This window comes from Daldinia decipiens, assembly GCF_022478715.1.
Source record: "Daldinia decipiens strain CBS 113046 unplaced genomic scaffold F4813scaffold_6, whole genome shotgun sequence".
NCBI classification, from domain to species: domain Eukaryota; kingdom Fungi; phylum Ascomycota; class Sordariomycetes; order Xylariales; family Hypoxylaceae; genus Daldinia; species Daldinia decipiens.
Window position 1 is genome coordinate 1,023,027 of NW_026054549.1, and position 18,980 is coordinate 1,042,006.

The following is an 18,980-nucleotide window of genomic DNA, read 5'->3' on the forward strand; positions in this document are numbered from 1 at the left end:
GTCAAGATCGACGCTTCGTCTATGTTATGATACAATCCCTGCTGCCGCATTGCTGCCGCATCGCGTTCGTCAGCTAGTGACCGTGCTCTCATAACCCTCCCTTTTCGGCTTGTTTCCGGCGTAGATCCTCCATCCTCCGGTACGCCTTTTCCTTTTCTTCCGCGGCCCTGCGCTCTTCGTACGCCTGGGCCTTCTTCCACTCCTCCTTCTGCTTGTCGACGCCTAACAGACCTTTGGCCGATTCGGCGATTCCCTTGGTAGCCCCGCTTGTATTATCGCTTGCGGATCTCTGGCTAGAGGGTGTTGGTGCTTGCCACGTCGGGATAGCCATGGCTGTGGTCGGGATTAGTCCTCCACCCCGGGTTGGAAGAGGAGGGAGGCCGGCTAAGCGGCGGATGGATGGGTTGAGAGTCGCCGACGACTGCACGATGGACCCGGCAGTGACCATCAGGAAGAACCACTGGACACCCGCGGGGAGCCAAGCCGTGCCGAGGAATACGACGGGAGGCAAACCGTACATCATTAGCTTGGTGATACTTTCGGTTGCCGGATCCTTTGACAAGTTGGCGGCTCTTGTTTGCTAACGATCCATTAGCTGGGAGTCCTAGAGAGAGGGGGCTCGCAATAGGTTTACCTTGAACATGAAAGCCGTGAGAGCTATAGAAGTTATGGGCAGGATGTAGTAAGGGTCGTAAACGGTCAGATCGGTGAACCAGGCCAAGCCTCCAGTCTCAAGGCTGGGTACGGGTAGGGCGGCCATGCCTCGGAGTAATCGAAACATGCCGAAACTAAATGGGATAGTCCAAAATGTAGCGAGCATGCGCAACGTGCTAGCACCCGTCTCTCTTTTTAACCTCATCATCTTTTCCGACGCTCGCATTTGAGCGACACGGTCGTGGGTTTTCCACGCGGCCTCGTTCAGTTCTTCCTTGGCTTTCATGTAAGCCGGATTCCTCTCGAGCTGTTGTATCAACGCGCTGTGCTTGCTAGCTGTTAAGGTAGGCCAGAACATAGCGATACGCCATAAAGCAGCCACCGCGGCGATCGTAGCCCACCAGGGCATGCCCGTGTATATATACATATGTTCGAGGACCCATTCGCAACAGGAAGTCGGACCCCATCCGAAATCCAATCCGAGATTTTTAAGGTATCCTATCTGCTCGCGGATATCGAGGATGGAAGGCAGGTCCAGGTCGCTGAAGGCGTCTTCTGTGTGGCCTATCGGAGCGGAAGTCGAAGTTGTACTTGCGAAAGACTCCTCGGGGAGGCGTTCGTAATTATCGACAGGCGCCGGGGGCTCTGATAATAGAGGCTCTGGGGTAGAAGCGGGCTGGGATTCGATTGGCGACTGCTTCTTAGAAGAGAAGGGCCATAACGAAAGATTTCGCGAAGCTCCGGAACGCTGGGCGAATACGCCGGACGTGGTAGCTGCGACAATTGTCCGGGAATCGAACAGTGAAGTCGGCGCACACGAAGTATTCCGAAATTTACTCAATGGCGTAGACCGCGACTGTACCTGGGAGAAGTGTCGTATAGGAACTTGTAAAGGTCGAATGGGCTACGAGGCGACGAAGAAAGGCTTGTTAGTAATTCATGAGATATTGACTTGTTAAATGCTGCCGTACCTGTGTCCGAGTAGACCAAGTATTCCGCAGCGCCGAGGCTGGAATTGATCTTGGAAGTCCTCTGCTCGGCAACATGGCGATAATTGTGAGCGCTGTAGAAGCTGAGGCCGACCACTTACGATATAAATTCCATTGGAATTTTTTACTCTACTGGAACTTTGGTACTGGGGCTACTTTTCTTATCGATACGGTCGTAGTGGGATTCCCGGAGCTTAGGTACGTACTATCCGGATAGTCTATTCTGCTATCTCGACTTTTTTCTGCCGACTCCAACTCCGATTTGATTACGTATCTCAGCTTCTATTATCGGCCAAAATGTTTCAATGTTTGTAACTCTATAGTGTTTATGAAAGGTGTAGTCTTTCCATTTCCTTAACGATTGAGTTCACCAGTTACCAATTCTATCATTGAATATTCAAGTGGGCATTAGCACTAGGTTAGCATACTCTCGAGACATTGGATTTTGAGTATCCTATTTAACCTAGAGCTTTGTGCAATTATATTTTCTTACGAAAAGGGGGTTTATACATGAGTAATATCTTATGATATCTTTCGTTCTCCCTTTTGTCATTCACCCATCCCTTCTAATCTTGCATAAGACAATACATAAGGCCAAGCGACATATTCCATCGTTTTAGCTCTACCCGTGTATAAATAGCAGATCGTCTCCATCATTCGAGACTAGTCAGGTCTCGTAAGTCAGGTTGCGGTTTAGGTCGGTTGCGCATTTCGATACCTGGACCGATAGGATGTGCTCTCCGCCGGGAGAGAGGGAAGACCTATGCAACACGGTTAATCGTTGTCTAAACAGTTACATGTTGCTCGTAGTCCTGCAGCGTTACGTACTCTTGTACCCCCCCATCCTAATCTGAAAGCAGCCTCATGCGCAAACAGCTCGCCGAAACCCAGCATCATGCCGTTGATGAATGGTAACAGTAGGTTAATAGCTACGCCTCGGAGCATAGACCAGACGGTGGGGGGCTTATAGAGGACTATGGGTGGAGAAGAAGACGAAGGTGGCGAGTGCAGTAGGTCTTCGCCGGCTGAGTATTGCTCGCTGTCGGAATGCATCGTGACGCCTGACCCCGAGAGGGGGTCTGGTTCTTCGGAGGACATGGCTGAAATGTTGGAGGGAAGACGATGTTGGTATAACAATCCACCTTAACTCTAGGGTATCATGTCGCTTGTTATTTTGTTTGCATGTGGTTAATGAGAGCTGTGGGAGATTCCTTGGCTGCCTAGGTACTTTGAAGTTGAAATGGTTGGAGAGAACTCAACATTGAGAATCGGCATTAACACTATTATTATGTTAATACCTATCGGTAGCTAGAAATGTTGTTACCGATTTAAACCTATCAGAGTAGAGATCTAACACAGGTTCTGCCTAGATAGGCTAGTTACGTCACAATAGGGTGATTGGAAAACTGACACAGCTGTAGGTACCGAGCCAGGGCAGCTGTTCGTCATTTCGTTGATGGAGGGGCTTTAGCTAATCGGACATAGCAACAATGGGAGGCGCACACCCCGCTAACTCCCCACGTAAGTGTTGTACCTAAGGTAGGTACCTACCTAATCAGACACTGAAGTACCTAAATCAACTCGACTCATCGTGATTAGGCTACTGTGGAGACCTTGACGTCGTTGCTGAAGCTGCCTAAGAATTTAACAGTTAGGGGACGTACCTTCTAGCAGCAAACGTCACATTAAAGATTCGATTCCTTATTCTTTACTTGATTATTCCTTAAGGCTACAGAAGCTGAGGCTCTTATCATCTACAACCAATTTTCCGTAGTCAATTTGACCGCCCTGAGTTTTTCATTCTTCCCCTTCCATCCCCCCACCCTCTCTGCGCATAATGTCGAGCAACATAGATCACGATGCTCTTACGAGCGAGCTCATGGCCATGGCCGGAATTTCCACAGAACAGGTATGTGACCCGGTTCTAAAGCAGCTAATAGCTAGCTTCATCCTTCACCACATCGCTTCAGCTAATACATCACCTTTCCCTCTAGGCCACCCAATACCTCTCTGCCAACAATTGGGATCTCGCCGCCGCAGCCCAAGCATACTTCGCTGACGAGGAAGAAGATGATGCAGGTGCTCCTCTTAATACTTCCGCCCCTGCAGACTATAGCAATTATACTGGCCCGCGCACTCTCGATGGACGTCCCGCCCCGGAGTCTATTCCCACCACGTCCAGCTCCTCCAAGCGGGCACCCAAGAAGAAAGGGCTTGCCACATTAAGCTCGCTCGGCGGCGGCCACGGCCACGATCATGGTGATGACGACGACGACGACGAAGATGATGACTCGCATAGGGACACGTACGCTGGAGGCGAGAAGAGCGGCCTTGCTATTCAAGACCCGAATCAACGCACAGACGGTAGACAACTCGTGAACGATATTCTCGCGGATGCCGCAGCAGGGTAATCATGGTTGTTTCTTTATTCGCTTGGAGATAGGCTAACCCTAGACTTTCTAGCAATTCACAGCGTCCCGAGGCTTCTTCTCATGCTGGCCCTTCCAGCGCGACTTCTTTCCGTGGCGCCGGACAAACTCTCGGTGGCGAAGGCGCTCCTAGCCGCACGATTCCAGACCCTCTCGGGGCTGCCGGTTCTGCTAGTCGTCCACGTCTTACGGGCAAAATTCAAGAGCGGACGTTACACCTATGGCGTGATGGCTTCAGCGTCGACGACGGAGAGCTACGCCGCTTTGACGATCCCGAGAACACCGATGCTTTGCGCATGATACAGCAAGGCCGCGCTCCTATCCACCTGATGAACGTTAGGCTCGACGAGCCTCTCGATGTTAAGCTTCAGCAGCACGACGAGAACTACCGACAACTCCCTAAAGTGTACAAGCCGTTCGGCGGCGAGGGTCGTCGCCTAGGAAGCCCAGTTCCGGGAGAATCTTCTGCCGCCGCCGCCGCGACTCTACCTACCTTGTCGACTTCGAGCACGCCGGCAGCAGCACAGTCGACGGCGCCGAGTACGGCTGTAGACGACTCTCAGCCCACGATCATGATCCGAATCCAGATGCCTGACGGTACGCGACTGCCAGCTCGATTTAACACGTCGCATACGGTCAACGATGTATATGACTTCATCTCCCGATCCTCTCCGGAGTTGCGAGCTGGTGGATGGGTGTTAGCTACGACGTTCCCCAACAAAGACCACACGGACAAGTCATTAGTACTAGGCGATATGGCCGAGTTCAAGAAGGGCGGTACTGCCATGGTGAAGAAGAACAAATGAGCACAAAAGCAACGTTAGGATTGGATGAGTTGGGTGTTCGTTAAACGGTAGAGTTATAGTTGCTAAATGAGTTGTCCTGCTACCTTTTAAAGGGATAAGATGCAGCTACGCATAGATATCAAGAGAATATTGTCTCTTACTGCGATAACTCAAGGGATGATTTGATCGCGAGGCACAAGTCAAAGTTTATGAAAATCAATTATCTTTATTTTATTGTCTTCCGTTCGTTGATGTAATTTCTAGGCTCTGGAATGAAGACAACCCGCCAGTCTTCGTAAACTCTAGCGCCGCCAAACACATTCGACTTAACAGCACACATCGTGGACTTATGTAGGTACCTAACAAGTTCCCAACATGTCGCTCAGGGCCGATTTCTCAGCCGAAGTGATAGTTAAGGCCCAATAGCTCTTAACGGCGACATAAGCGCTCGCATAAGTGCAATAGAAGCTCTTTAGAGGCGGCTTCCAGGTGTCGGGGGATTTGTCACCCTTGGACGAGTTAACATTGTCCGTTACGGCCCAGAGCTGCGGCCGGTCAACATCGTTGGCGAATTGCTCGCGCTTGGCAGTTGTCCATTTGTTCGCACCGGACTACATAGAGTTAGTTAAACGGCGAACCAAGCGCCACGGAACAACAGGTAGAAACATAAAATACGTACAATCCAGGCATTCTTCAAAGGCACCATGTGATCGATATCCACGTCGGCTGGGGACGTCCACTTCCCGCCATCGTAGGGGCTGGTCCACGTGCCGCTCGTCGGGTAGCAGTCGGAACCGACCTGGACGCTGGCACCGTCCCGCTTGAGCACGTACTCGCGCGTGTTGCAGGTTCCCGTGATGGTGTCCCACGTCGGGAACAAGTCCCGCTTGTATGCTCCGTCGTCGACCGCGGCCTTGACGGTCAAGCTTGCGAGCTGCGATTTAGCGGACGAGGCGGACGGGATGCCAGGCTAATTACGTCAGTCAGTTCTGAAAAAGATGTTGCTGCGTTTGTGGGAACGGAAGGGTTGTTACGAACAGGAGTGGGCATGGGCATAGGAACCGGCTCGGCAACCGGAATTGGCGCCGGCGCGGCGAGCACGACGCTCGCGGATAGGAGACCGCCGAAGGTGAATGAGAACCTCATGATGAAGATATTGAGGTTGGTCAGTTTGGTTACGTTCCGAGTCAGGCGGTACTACTAGGCGGATATACGCAAATATAGTGGGTTACCTAGGCAGTAACACCTAACCAGCTATCCGAAGTCTTGCATGGACGATGATTCTTAAAGTCTGTGACCAGTTTATATAGACATCCCGCCGATCTCTCCTACTTGTATTAATATCCCGTGTTATATATTGGCCAACCGCAATTACCAACTTCCCAAAGCGACTACACTTAAACCAATTAGCGTAGATAACCAAGCAGGTTCCAAGAAACCGGACTTTCGTAGGAGAATGATAGCACGGAGCGGCAAGCAGCAGCGGGGCGCGATGCCCCAAAAGCATATCAGAGACATGCCATGGAATCATTGCGTTACATAGTGCGAAGCTGAATCTGACCTGCCATATTGAACAAGTCGAGGGTGGTATTAAAGTTGTGTTGAGATCTGGACGGGGCGACGATCTTCAACAGCTAATGTCTTACATGTGAAGGGCGGGATGCATGTGGGTTTATCTTCACTTCAGGGTAAAGCAGACTTTACGAACTCAAGACAGACTCGATGATAAACGACTATCACGTCTTTAAATTCTCAAATACTTAACTCTACGTCCGTGGGTATCAGCTACCCTTTCATCAAAATCGTGCATGGCATACCACGTCATTGACGCTTTAATTGGTTGGCTTGCTGCGACGACTAACCTTCCTAATTCAGGGCGTCTGCCGATCGTCAGGGACCAGACCGCCGCGCCTAAACTACTACCTCTCCCGGAGTCGGCCTCGAGGCCAATAAAAGCATCGCAACTGATAAACGTATCTTGACTATATGAAATGCGACTATCATAGCTCTCACCAAGAAAAACATCGCTCATGATAGCTTATACTAAGGATGGCGCCATATTGAGGCATCATGCCCTAGATTTGGTAAATGTCCCGCGGCCCGAGAATTCAGCGGAGTCTTGGCATTAGACATATCGGCAATCTTATACCAGTGGAATATTGTAGACTAAGATTCCCTATCGTTAAGGTCGCTTGCGTCCAGAGAACTCCCCGGCTCATTATATGTAGGTAGTTATGCGATCAGATAAGAGGACTCGACTTGGGGTTTGCAGTGCTATATTGGAAGCTAATCAGTTTCCGTTGCTTAGAATAACATGTTGAAATACGTAGCAGAGACGTGAGGAGCAAATACAAAGGATATTAGAAGTCTAATAACTCAGAAGGTACGCATGGCTTAGATTGTCTGGATCGGGCTACTAATTAAAGGTCTGGCCTGGGGTCACGGGTCCGTCTAGGAACTTGAAGCTCTCTCTAGCAATCTGACAATTCAGCTTGGCGGAATTGAACCTCGCCTCTCCGGGTGGGAGAATAACCATGAGGTAGGTATTGGTGGTGAATTTGCAAGCAAACATGGAGAATCTAGATCCCGCTTTGTGTTCCTACAGTTATTTCGTTAGCGATTCGCTGGTATTCTATTACTTCAAGCCGACGCCGAGCTGCTCGAGCAGAAGTGTACAGCTGGACATGCAGCTACTTACCATCAGAGTAAACTGCTCCGCATTTCGGGGAGTACCGGTAAAGCGGCTGATGCTTTGCTTGAAATGCTTGAGGATGTTTGATATACGCTCTTGTCGATCTCCCGTAGGGTTGTTCTGGCCTTCTTCCGACGTCCAGTTTGACACGACAAGGAAGCTCGTTCTCTCGAACAATAGCAGCTCCTCGGCTTCTATCAATACTCCGAGAGAGCCTAACTGCGACTCGATGACGGACAGGTTTGGCACGAGGTCGTGGATGATGCTTGCCCACGCCTTGTATAGCGACTGGTCCCATATAGAGGTCGCGAAGGGGATGAGGTCCAACTCGCCCGTATAGCCTGCTCCTTGGATGAACTCGGCGGTCTTCTGTCTGACTAGCCGAACACGGTCGACGAAAACAGCCTCTCGGGCATGCGGGGTGATCAAATCCATCTTGTGAATTAGCACGTAGACCTTTGCGGTAGGAGAATACTGGGTTAGTGCGGAGATGATGGATACGTATGTAGCCATGTCTCGGTCTACGTCTCGAGATTCTATATCGAAGACGTATATAAGCACCCCAACATTAGAGAAGACGTGTACACGTTGCTGCGATAGATAATTTTCCATGAAAGCTTCTTGGCCACCGCAGTCCCAGAGGTTCAAGGTCAAGTTTCCTAAGAATTTGACGTGCGAGAGGTCGACATCGATCGTCGCACCGCTGATATGACACGAGAGTTAATTTTCTAGAATTAAACGATAAGGAAAGTAGGGTTGTAACTTACAGACGTCGAGTATCCCTAGCGATATAGTTGCTAAATATAATACTCCTCATACTCGACTTTCCGGAGCCACTCTTTCCCATAAGGAGCACCTTTTTCTTCTTAGGTTTCTTGAGTTCGCTTCGGATGTCAGTAGACATTCCTAAGCTGGGGACAGATGCCTCGAGGTCTGTCATGTTGTGCTCGACAAAAGGTATGAGCTAGCTCTTATCTCGTAATATCAAGCAAAGTATCTCGAAGGGTCGCAGTGGTCTCGACGCGACGTTGAAGTTTAGCTCAAGTCGGGTCACGCATTTCTCTACTTTAGGAATAGAAGAAATGGCGGTCCGTAAGAAGACTTGTTTGAATTACGGTAAGTGACCACTATCGATTCATATCCTTGTGCTGCAGCTCATATAATTTATTACCCTCATGCGATGTTCCAACGTTGATGGATGTCGATGGATGTCGATGGTGGGGTTCTGCTAAGTGGAAGCTTTGGGTAAGGATCTCCTCGACCGGGTAGCTGCATAAATAACTCAAGATATGCATACACTGACGTCACGTGCACCAATGGTTGCACAGATAGCATCGTTTATGCAATGAAGCGCAGTACATCTCAACAGACATTAACTCCTACTAATATTTATTCCTCTTATTCTACCATTCTACCATTCTACCGTCTACTTACACCTAACTTGCCGTTCAATACACCAACCTGGAGTTAATAAGCACAGGTATTCATTCAATATTTTCGACATAATCTCGTGCCGTATTCGATGACCTCCCAATCCTCAGTTCCCGGAGTTGACACGGCGTAGAAGACACCATGAGGATCCCACTTCTTGCGAGTTTCCAGCAATTTCGGATATTCCGAGCCCCAGAAATTATCTTGCCAATTAGGTTGATACGGGTCCCCCTATGAAAGTTATCAGTATCATCATCGCTTTATGTTTCACATCCATCGGATGCATACGTACCTCGTTAACATAGGCACATCCATTCGGGCCAGCTTTCCTCATTGCAGCATCTTGGATATTAGTTAGCACGCTCTGGAGATCCTCTTTCTGAGCCCAAGTTGCATCATCCGGGACTGGTAGCCCGATTATGCTAAAATCTGTAGACTTTCTAAACCGCGGGTTCGTTGCGCTGTTTGAAACCGGCGTATTTAGACCAGCATCCCAGAGGTGGCCAATGATAAATCCCTGATCCTTCAAGTCATCCCGTGGCGACATAACCGTCTTGAACGCCTCGATAATTTCGTCGTTGTTTTCTTCGACGTCCTGGTGAGTGAACATCCATCCGCCCGTAAGAGCCGTAGTTCCGGCCGTCTCATCTTCGAATAAGTCACTATATAGATCGAATAATGTATCAAAATATTTGCTGCCTGTGTCGTAGGGAATGCCTTTAGCTTTGTATTCGTTAAACACAGGCTGGAGAATGGCTTCCACTTCTGCTGAAGTTTTCCCGACTCCGACTATGGGTTGTACATGCAGACGCAACGGCATAAGTTCGAAGTAAGCGTAAAGACCAGCCGCCACGATTTCGTTTGAGTACTTATGGAACGACCTGACACCTTCCCAGAACACGTCTGCGTCGTTGGTAAGCGTCGAGTTGATATTGATGAAGACACCGGCTGCCTTCTGTTCCGGGAATGTCTTAAGGGTCACCGAAAGTACAACAGCGAAGGCAGACGGTCCGCCTCCCTTCAAGGCCCAGAAGAGATCGGGATTCTCTTCGGAATTCGCAGTCAGGTATTCGCCGCCCGCTGTTAACACGTCAAAAGACAACGCAGTATCAGCGACCAGTCCATACAGTGGCGTAAGCGGTCCATGGCCGCCACCTTGGACAAGCCCACCAGCGACGCCAACAGTCTATCAACTCGTTAGCTTGTATTTCTTGTCCCGCGCGCTATCTACGTACTGGGCATTCTCCTGTTAAGACCGTCACGGGCGGATCCTGAGCGTGAGCTTGAGTGAGCAGCGCTCGGCCCTGGACTCCCGCCCCTATTGTTACGGCACCTCCCTTGTAATCACCGGGTCCGCCGTATTCGGTAGTGAACTCGATATCTTGAAAGCTATGCGTATTAATGATCAACGCTCCCCAGCCAGTGCTACGTCCGATAAAGTCGTGGCCCGTGTTTCGAATGATCAGGCGCAAGTTATTTTCCCTAGCGAAATCCACGCCTGCCTTGATATGGTCTTTAGACTGTGCCATTATCACATAGATTCCATAGTAGCCAAGGGTACAAGGCGCGGCAGGGTTACCAATAGGACGACAAGTATCATTCGTGAAATATGTCCATAGTTCCGCTGCTGGTTTCTCGACGCTATGCTGTCATGTCAGTATATCGTCTTAGACTCGACTATAAAAAACTCACGTCCATGATTCATCAGACCACTTATCCGTCGCTTCCGCGCAAGCGGCAGCATCATAGGTCGGAACCGTACCAAGAGGGCCATCAAATGTCTTAGACGGTTTAAGTCAGCATGTTTCCTCTCGCTGGCTATTTAAATATCCCCGAGCTTACTTTTACGATTACTTACGTTATGACAAGATGCACCTGGAGGAATGTTCACCAGGAGATTCCCATCCACCGTTGAATTCAATTTGACCCAAGAGTCATCGCTCGGCCAGCAATCGTCACCTATATAGCACTTATAGCCATACTTGGTGTTGTTCCATGTCCTCTCAACAAGTGGTGGTGATGATGATGATGACACAACATCACCGACCAGCTCCGAGAAGTTCACTGCTAAGAAGGGTAAGAACCAAGTCATCATGAAACTTAGGGATGGCGAAGTCTGAGACGAGAGAACACACTCTCAGGGTTTTGTATGGGCTCTGCTATCCATTTAAAGATGCGGCATCTTAGCAGTCAGTTGTCAATACCCCAGATTGGGGTATTATCAGCACGACCCAGAAGGGAATCTGCAAGATCCGGCCATATTCCCTAGTCCGTCACCACCCTGTTTAAGCGGCGATGCATCTAAGCTGTATCTTCCAATCAGAAGCAACGCAGTTGTTTCTCCTCTACCAGGATACCGGTATGTGGCTTCAAGCACACGTTTAGGTAGAGAATGCACTATATAATATATGCATTGCCGTGGTCTAAATAGGTTAGCTAACCACTTGTCCGGATGTTCTCACCTTGGCAAAATCTGGGGAAATTTTAGACTGACGCTAGATCAAAGTGCAACCAAAACCCCTCACGAGACTAGGAGATCGTCAGTCCACTTGCTGTCTTGAATAACGCTATAGAGTAGTAGGCCTTAAGAGGCCGGCATTACTTTCGAAGATAATAAATGCCCTTTTCTATCAGACTTGGTCTCGCAGGCCTCGATATAGCGGCTATGATTATTACGTACGATGGATTTGAATCCCGAGGCTCTATAATCTCTAGAGTGTAGTTCTTTAAATAGGAAGATTCGTGTTTGCTCTAACCTATAAGATTCATAGTAAAGGGTTCTGGGCGGTCCAAAGAACCCACTCATTTTGCTGCAGGGTCCGCAGCATCCGTTCCTCATACGAAACCACTGTATCGCATTTTCTCAGTAGAATTGACAAATATATCATTCATGTAGCCAAAAAGACTATTAGATAAACGCAGGGTTAAGGATTGGTAAGCCACTCCCTGCTGTTCCTCGTCTCGTAGCAAGTCTCGTTTAAACCTGGCGTTAGGAATCGATATCCATCATTAATAACTCCCACATCGTACGAGTCGTATAGCTGTGGCCTGGTATGGTACTAAATACGAAATGGTTGCGGTTGGTTGCTATAAACGACAATATAGGCCAGTAAGCGTATGTCTCAGGATCCATATTGTCTAAGCGTACCTTGTTGAACCGGACTCGATCTACGCCGATAGCACATGCATCATTATACATAGGAGCGAGCTGCCGGTGAGTCATATTCAAGATCCTACGTTCATCGGGTTCAATTGCAGTATACTAGTAAGTCTATGAGTCCTTAGTTTACAAATAGCTCTTAAGATTCAAGCTTATACGATAGCTTTAAGATAGCAAGCACAACATATTAGCTGTTGAAAGATTGTGGTAACAATAAGTCAAGCCTATCTGAGTGAACACTGCTAACTATTGCAAAGTCTTCTCTCCCACCAAACCCCTTTTCATCTTGTCACCCCTATCATTGCGGCGACTCAGTGTTATTACCGAAATGTCGTACAAAATACGGGAGGCGACTCATTCGGACATCCCATCCCTCGTAGATGTCTATTTCGATGCATTCGGTGACCACCCTGTCACCCGACGCGTTTTCAACTCAAATCCAGAACATGTGCGAAAATTTTGGTTAGATCCGCTGGCATCTGATCGGCAAAAACCGACCGATCATTTCTTGGTTTTGACTGACCCAAATTCCGCAACACCGGAAAGGATCATCGCATTTGGAATATGGCGGGAGTACTTCACGACGGCATCCTCCCCTCCGCCGCCAGCACCCGTTAGCTGGCCCAAAGATGCTGACCTAGCCTGTGCCGAAGAATTCTTCGGGACCGTAGGGAAAATGCACAAGAATATCATGGGGAATCGTCCGCATTGGTATCTAGACATTTTAGGTGTTCGAGAGGATTCTCGGGGAAAAGGTGCGGGTAAGCAACTACTGAGATGGGGCATAGCTAGAGCCGACGACGCAGGTCTCGAGGCTTTCCTTGCTGCCAGCCCAGCTGGAGCTCCTCTTTGGTACGTACGAAAACATCCAGTGTTTTTATTTTGGAACTCCCTTTCTATAATGGTCTCAAGATTGCCTTTGTAGGGTATACAGTGGCTAACGCTCAGTAGTAAGTGTGACGACTCTATCGTTCGGCTCAATCGAAAGATGACGGTGAAGATCCTAGAATTGTAGTATTGCAAAGCTGACACGAAATATTTTCATACATTAGATGCGAAGCACGGGTTTGACCTAATAGAGACGGTCCCTCTCGACAATGGGAACCGTCTTGAAAGTTTTATGATGAGACCCGCGAAGAAGGCACAAGTCGAACCTCAACCGTCGACATGATAGACATTGGGCTGATGGTGATTGCGCGGGACTATAAGCGTACTACAATAAGAGCCGATAGCATCGAAACTCGCCAGCTATGATACATATTTGTATCATAGCTCCATCCATCATCTTGTTTTAGCTCAGACTTGTTTAAGGGTTGTTTGTTAATACCGGGACTTATTTAAATAATAAAAATTATATACTTTATTAAGAATTTAATGCCATCAGCACACATAACAATATGCTGAAGGTATACTTAATATGTTTAACGCTCAAATCAATACCTACTCCAATGCTACATCATTGTCCTAACCGGGCAAAAGAAAAGCCACAGAATGTACCTACCCAGGGTACTTACCATCTTCATCGTTCAACTAAACGAATATTTACTCCTCGTTAGAATCGTCGAAGCTATAAGATGATCCGAGCTGGTTCTTCATAACCGTATGGAGGTGCTCAAACACCACATCTGGGAGTTTATCCAAGCCGCCTACCCATCTCATATCGACTAACGGGCTGCCCTCCATCTTCAGCTGTGTATAAACCCTCTCCGCAAGATCGATCTCTTCTTCATGCTCCAGGCCATGGGTAAACCTAGCAACCATAGAGATAATCGAGAGGCGACACGCGATGTTATCTGCATCGTGTCCTCTCACATCTTGCCGAGGGTTTGTCCTCCCCGCGAGCTGTTCGACGTCCTCCGGAAGCTGATATAACACCTGGCCTTCACGATGCGGTGCTATCTTGCATTCCGAGCACCTTCCGGACCGAGTTCGCTTTATAGTTGGCTTTCGTAACGCCAGGAACTTGCGCAACAAACTCTTGCTTCTCGTGAGTTGGGTGGTGCATGGGCACGGCGACGTATACTTATCCATTGTCTGATCCATTGTCTGAATTGGCTTAAACGAAGAGAGGCGATTTCCGGAAGACAGCTGCGAACAGCACGATTGTTCAACACTAGATGGCTTTACCAGTATCGTTTCAAGTAAAAGGCTTTTAGGTCAAGTGACTGCTCGATGCAGAAAAGACTGGACGATCAAACCCGGGGTCTTCCTGTGGCTTATAAGGTATCGCCGGGACATTGCATTAGAGGCTTGTTTCCCGTTGTTTCTACCCCTTCATCCTAGTATGATGCCTTTGTCAACTATCAGTTTGCTTCCCTACAACAAAGTCCCTGTGATAACACTTACCGTCTGTTTGGTATTTAACGTCTTTGATACCTTGCGTAGTTAAGACTTTGAATTATATTGCTTAATTTTGTAAGGTATTGATTAGAGACCCTATTATGCGCTGGCAGCTATAGTTGAGAAGACGTGCGTACGTCTTATCAACTACAACAATGTCATTGTTGACGACGTTGCTATGCGGGTTCGAAATGGTTTCATAAGGTACCAGAAGCAGATCTCCTAGGCAACAAGGTACAACTGCCAAAGTACATGCTCAGGAAGTAAGATTTATATATCCTAATAGAAGCAAACCTACCAGCCGACCCCGCAAAAAGGAAGTATCCCTGGGTGACATGAGGCTAGAGAACAACTGCACCGTGGTGTCATATGCTGGACCGGTATGCCCGTGACTTGACAGTACGACATTTACAAAGTAGTTTTTCGTAGGTCCTAGGTTCAAACCTGGCTCCGAGCTTTTTTATATTTTCTTTTTTAACTTTCCAGAAGTGCATCTGGCATACCTACTGTACTGAATGCAGTTGTTGAGACAAGAGTCTGCAGCCATAACTTCCAAGTGACAAATAGGGGCTTTACATTATCAAAAGTACTCAAGATTCAGAAATTAAACTTGCTCTGCTCATACTCTCTCTCTCTCTCGCACAAATATTATACTACTCGCTCATGATACGGATCCTCCGGTAATCCCTCGAACATCAAGTACGTATCGTATGTCAACTACTAAAGAGCCTTAAACTGACAGAGTCAAACCAGGGGGTAATTCATATCGACATTGTTAACTGTATATTTTGGTGATTCTGGATAATAGGGTACTCCTAGCATGCAGTAAACTAACCCTTAGCTAAGGCCGAGAACTACACCCAGTAGCGAGGCTAATTACCACCGTGTATGGCTGGTGTGAACGTCGTACTTGGATTTGAATATCAATTACTCTTCCTTGCTCTGGATACTTGACAAGACTCACGAACCGTCTACGATTACCTTAGGAACATTAGACTCAGGTTGGAATAGAACTCAAGAAACACCTGAAGTAGATTCATGTCAAATATATAATCGAAATTAGATAAATATCGGCCGCCAACGTAAACTGGTATCTATTCAGTCTCTACGGCAATGCAACGACGCTATGTATGTGCAGGTAGTATTTTGGACACAATCCCCAACCATCTGGTCTCCAGGGAAGAAAGTACAGACAGAGACTGAATACTCTGAAGATCAAATGCTGTTAATCCGTGATAGGAAATCTCGCGAAAATCACAAAGTCAGAATCGTCCTAGTAGTATGTATAACCCGTCGAATAGAAACAAAATCTGCGGAAGGGACAGCAAAAGCAGAACCGCGACGCTTGATGAGGCGTCTTGATTATCTGCTGCGTGGGTATAAGCTGTATCTCCAGCAAGATTCCTGACAGCAAGAAAATTGTTGTAGGTCAAGTTGGACCAAATTTGTAAACCCCGGGAAGGAAGCGGTGAGCCGTCCCGTCCGGCAACGCCAAGGTCCGAATCCTATGCCAGTTAGCCGAATTTAGACCTTGGCTCTTTGTCTCGTCTCTCGGTGTTTTCTCCTCGCTTGTTTTTGAATCAACCAGTTTTTTATGTGCATCATTTTTTTTGTCTTCCCCGTGGAACGCCATACGTTTTCGTACTATATTTTCATATCATTTACCCAATCTTTACCTCGTCCAAAGGCGTCTGCGGTATGTGAGGAGCTCCGAGCAGAGTCTCTCGCTGCTCTCGCTTCCTCCTACCTAACCTATCGCACCATTCCTCGGCGCTGACGATGGTTCCGTCCAGAACCCCCGATACTTGGGACATCATGTCGAGTCCCTCCTTGGCGAGAACTAGTACCCGCTGGGCACTTTCTCGCGTCTCTTTCTCTTGCGCTTCTCGTCCCTCTTCTCCATCAACCTCGGGGCGACGAACATCTTGCTGGCCATCACCGACCATGCTTGCAACTCGGAATCTTTGAGGCAGGCTCGTTAGGTGTCGTCGAACAAGCTCTCGCGCATTCTCCGGTAGCGCACCGCCGGCGTACCTGCTGACCGTGTTGATGACATCTTGAAGGGTCTTGAGCAGGTCCATCCTGAGGTCTGCAATCTTCGCTGCGAACTGGTTCCTGTCGGCGACTTCGCCATTGGATGTACCGTTCATGGGATGGTCACCATCCGATTGTCTTTCGGCCCTTTCGAACTTCTCCATGGTAGACTTCAGAGAATTGATGACGTTTCCGATGCGCACGTTAGCCCAGCGAAGCCAGCTTAGACAGTACTTGAGGCTACGCAAGCTTTCCTCGCTCATAGCGATGCTCAGTCCGGATGTGGACATGATAAGACGAGATTGCCATGCTGCGCTGTTCGGGCGTGATTCGGACGGCGCAAACTGCTCGGCATATGGTGGAGATCGAAGATCATCGTACGCCGGTAAGGTGTCTACGGTGCTTGCGACCGAGAGCCGACGATCGCGCGAGTTGTCGAAGGATGCCCTCGGTGTTTGCGTACCAGATATGGGCTCCGGGGTAGGTTCCTTGAAGGTACCGGACCCGTCGACTCTCCGGCGTTTGTTAGAACCGAAATCTGCAGCTTCGAGATCGGAACCTTGCGACTTGTGCCTTCTTCCACCGCTTAGGAACCATCGAACGCCACCTTCTACGCCGGTTACGCGACCGACCGATCCCACGGTATTGGCGATAGGAATCACGTAACCCTCGACATACTCGGCGCTCGACTTGAACCTCGGTGAGTAGTTCTTAGAGTTGACGTAAGCGGAAGTGGCACCCTCGATAGTTGTGGCAAGTAAGGGATGCGATGTAGTTAGTAGCGAGATGAGCGGCTCCGGATGGATACCGTTCGTTTGAGAGCGTGGCGAACCAGGTACCGGGATGTGGTTGTTCGGCGGGGAAGACACGAAATCTGCAAACGTTGCCCAAGGTTAATATTGTGCAATCAAACATGCAGGTGGCGCATGCGACAACGAACTATCACACATGAGAAATGACTACTAATAGCTTACCTGCTCTTAGATCACCTAGGGCTTCGGCTGCCATGCGTACGTCTGGATCGTCTAAACTAACGCTACTGGCTCTTCCTTCTTGGAAGCGATCTGGCGACGGGGCGCTTACGCCACTGCTGCTGCTTGCGTCTACATCCATCCGCATAGGCGAGTCGGCATTCTGCGCGTGGCTTGGGTTATAATATGCTGTTAAGGGATTTAAACTCGGCCAATGAGTGAGAGGCGGCGGCGGAGGAGAGTATGCCGGCTCTGAAGGTTGGGGTGGAGTATACAAGGGGGCGGATGAAGTTGTTAGAGTTGATAGTGATGGGAGATGATTGTTGCCGTCAGGTTCTTTCTCGTCGCTGCTCGGCGGACTTATCGATTTGATGGGAGCGAGTTCAGTCTTGGGGGGATCGGGAAACCTTAAGCCGACAAGGTCGTGGGACTGTGCGTAAGACGGTGGAGGATATAGTGGAAGTTTAAAAGTCCGATCGAACGGAGCGAATAATCCGACCGTCGGGTCTAGCGGCGGTGATGCGTGTTGAGGTATAGAGTGTTGAAGTCCATGCTTTTGATCGTGATGCGACGGCGGCGGAAGGGACATGTGATTTTGCTGTTCCATCGTTTCTGATGGAACACGACCGAAAGCGCTTCTATCGAAGACGCCCTAGCTGGCGATAGGTCGCGGGGAACGGAAATACTTGGCGATCATTTGCGCATTGGCGATATATTTGATTCGGAGAGGCTCGGTATCATGTATATTGGGTGCGCATTGATATCGAAAGGTGATATAGTACTATACAAATGAGGCGAGCGGTTTCGTTGAGAGCGTTGGGTTGGGCTGATGTCGGAAGATCGGTTGACTTACCGAATCAAATTACTTGATTATTCATTTATACGAAGAAAATAATACAACAAATACACGACCGATGAAGAAAAAAGCCGTAGTTCATATAATAGACAGATAATGGTGAAAAGTGAAAAGTGAATAGTGAAAATAAGAGAAGTAGTTACGAATGTCTCGGTAGATAATAGTAAGTACAGTGAAAAAAAGGTTAGGCCTGATCAGATTTCGGTGTGAAAGATGATAAAAGGGTCCAGAGTAGTTAATAGGTAGCGATGTCAGAGACAGGCCTGGTCAAGAGAGATACATGAAGTTATGGGGTCCCCAGGCCATCCAATATGCAGGTGCTCGTGGTGGGCCGTAGTGGACCGCGGTGAACCTGGATTGCGAAGAGACAAAAAAAAGAGGTGGGAATTGGCGGGAAAAGGTTTGCGCATTTGGCAACTTGGAACTCGAACTTGGGGGTGGTTACCAAAGTATCGTTACCAAATATCAAAAAACGGGAAAGCCAAACCTCCTATCAGGAATTCTGCAATTGCTCAAGCGAGGCCCTTTCAGTGGTATTTTCGACTGGTCAGGCGGCCATCGACTGCTGCTACCTCGTCCCGCAGGGGAAGAGGCAAAGCACGCGGTAAGCGGCAGGGTCTAAGTGGAGTATTTATAGAG

The 18,980-nt window shown here is 48.6% G+C and overlaps 9 protein-coding genes across 9 annotated transcripts; 2 read left to right on the forward strand and 7 right to left on the reverse strand.

Annotated features, from left to right (window-relative positions):
- Positions 1-82: 82 nt before the first annotated feature.
- F4813DRAFT_299608 (60Kd inner membrane protein-domain-containing protein) lies at positions 83-1,784 on the reverse strand. The gene is made up of 3 exons (XM_049240743.1): positions 1,626-1,784; positions 635-1,558; positions 83-580 (listed from the first exon to the last, which is right to left on the reverse strand). Exons 1-3 carry the CDS (start codon positions 1,698-1,700, stop codon positions 89-91), a joined length of 1,491 nt encoding a protein of 496 aa, XP_049102591.1. The 5' UTR covers positions 1,701-1,784; the 3' UTR covers positions 83-88.
- Positions 1,785-1,903: 119 nt separating this feature from the next.
- Positions 1,904-2,952, reverse strand: F4813DRAFT_350493 (TOM13-domain-containing protein). Its single transcript, XM_049242309.1, has 2 exons — positions 2,472-2,952; positions 1,904-2,404 (listed from the first exon to the last, which is right to left on the reverse strand). The coding sequence occupies exons 1-2, from the start codon at positions 2,739-2,741 to the stop codon at positions 2,297-2,299; spliced, it is 378 nt and encodes a 125-aa protein (XP_049102592.1). The 5' UTR covers positions 2,742-2,952; the 3' UTR covers positions 1,904-2,296.
- A 528-nt stretch (positions 2,953-3,480) lies between these two features.
- Positions 3,481-4,878, forward strand: F4813DRAFT_386823 (SEP-domain-containing protein; the record flags this gene model as incomplete). Its single annotated transcript, XM_049246466.1, has 3 exons — positions 3,481-3,552; positions 3,638-4,050; positions 4,107-4,878. 3 exons carry the CDS (start codon positions 3,481-3,483, stop codon positions 4,876-4,878), a joined length of 1,257 nt encoding a protein of 418 aa, XP_049102593.1.
- Positions 4,879-5,037: 159 nt separating this feature from the next.
- On the reverse strand, positions 5,038-6,550 carry F4813DRAFT_299698 (uncharacterized protein). The gene is made up of 3 exons (XM_049240744.1): positions 5,896-6,550; positions 5,537-5,827; positions 5,038-5,468 (listed from the first exon to the last, which is right to left on the reverse strand). Exons 1-3 carry the CDS (start codon positions 6,001-6,003, stop codon positions 5,217-5,219), a joined length of 651 nt encoding a protein of 216 aa, XP_049102594.1. The 5' UTR covers positions 6,004-6,550; the 3' UTR covers positions 5,038-5,216.
- Positions 6,551-7,273: 723 nt separating this feature from the next.
- Positions 7,274-8,453, reverse strand: F4813DRAFT_379384 (Gtr1/RagA G protein conserved region-domain-containing protein; the record flags this gene model as incomplete). The annotated part of the gene is made up of 3 exons (XM_049245450.1): positions 7,274-7,456; positions 7,556-8,252; positions 8,317-8,453. The coding sequence occupies 3 exons, from the start codon at positions 8,451-8,453 to the stop codon at positions 7,274-7,276; spliced, it is 1,017 nt and encodes a 338-aa protein (XP_049102595.1).
- Positions 8,454-9,028: 575 nt separating this feature from the next.
- Positions 9,029-11,319, reverse strand: F4813DRAFT_299776 (FAD-binding domain-containing protein). The gene is made up of 5 exons (XM_049240745.1): positions 10,839-11,319; positions 10,673-10,761; positions 10,216-10,621; positions 9,273-10,166; positions 9,029-9,211 (listed from the first exon to the last, which is right to left on the reverse strand). Exons 1-5 carry the CDS (start codon positions 11,073-11,075, stop codon positions 9,038-9,040), a joined length of 1,800 nt encoding a protein of 599 aa, XP_049102596.1. The 5' UTR covers positions 11,076-11,319; the 3' UTR covers positions 9,029-9,037.
- A 1,149-nt stretch (positions 11,320-12,468) lies between these two features.
- Positions 12,469-13,155, forward strand: F4813DRAFT_386827 (acyl-CoA N-acyltransferase; the record flags this gene model as incomplete). Its single annotated transcript, XM_049246467.1, has 2 exons — positions 12,469-12,992; positions 13,092-13,155. 2 exons carry the CDS (start codon positions 12,469-12,471, stop codon positions 13,153-13,155), a joined length of 588 nt encoding a protein of 195 aa, XP_049102597.1.
- Positions 13,156-13,594: 439 nt separating this feature from the next.
- F4813DRAFT_400775 (uncharacterized protein) lies at positions 13,595-14,268 on the reverse strand. Its single transcript, XM_049248311.1, has one exon. The coding sequence runs from the start codon at positions 14,181-14,183 to the stop codon at positions 13,683-13,685; it is 501 nt and encodes a 166-aa protein (XP_049102598.1). The 5' UTR covers positions 14,184-14,268; the 3' UTR covers positions 13,595-13,682.
- A 1,873-nt stretch (positions 14,269-16,141) lies between these two features.
- F4813DRAFT_379386 (transcription factor Opi1-domain-containing protein) lies at positions 16,142-18,092 on the reverse strand (the record flags this gene model as incomplete). The annotated part of the gene is made up of 2 exons (XM_049245451.1): positions 16,142-17,388; positions 17,489-18,092. The coding sequence occupies 2 exons, from the start codon at positions 18,090-18,092 to the stop codon at positions 16,142-16,144; spliced, it is 1,851 nt and encodes a 616-aa protein (XP_049102599.1).
- Between the last annotated feature and the right edge of the window lie 888 nt (positions 18,093-18,980).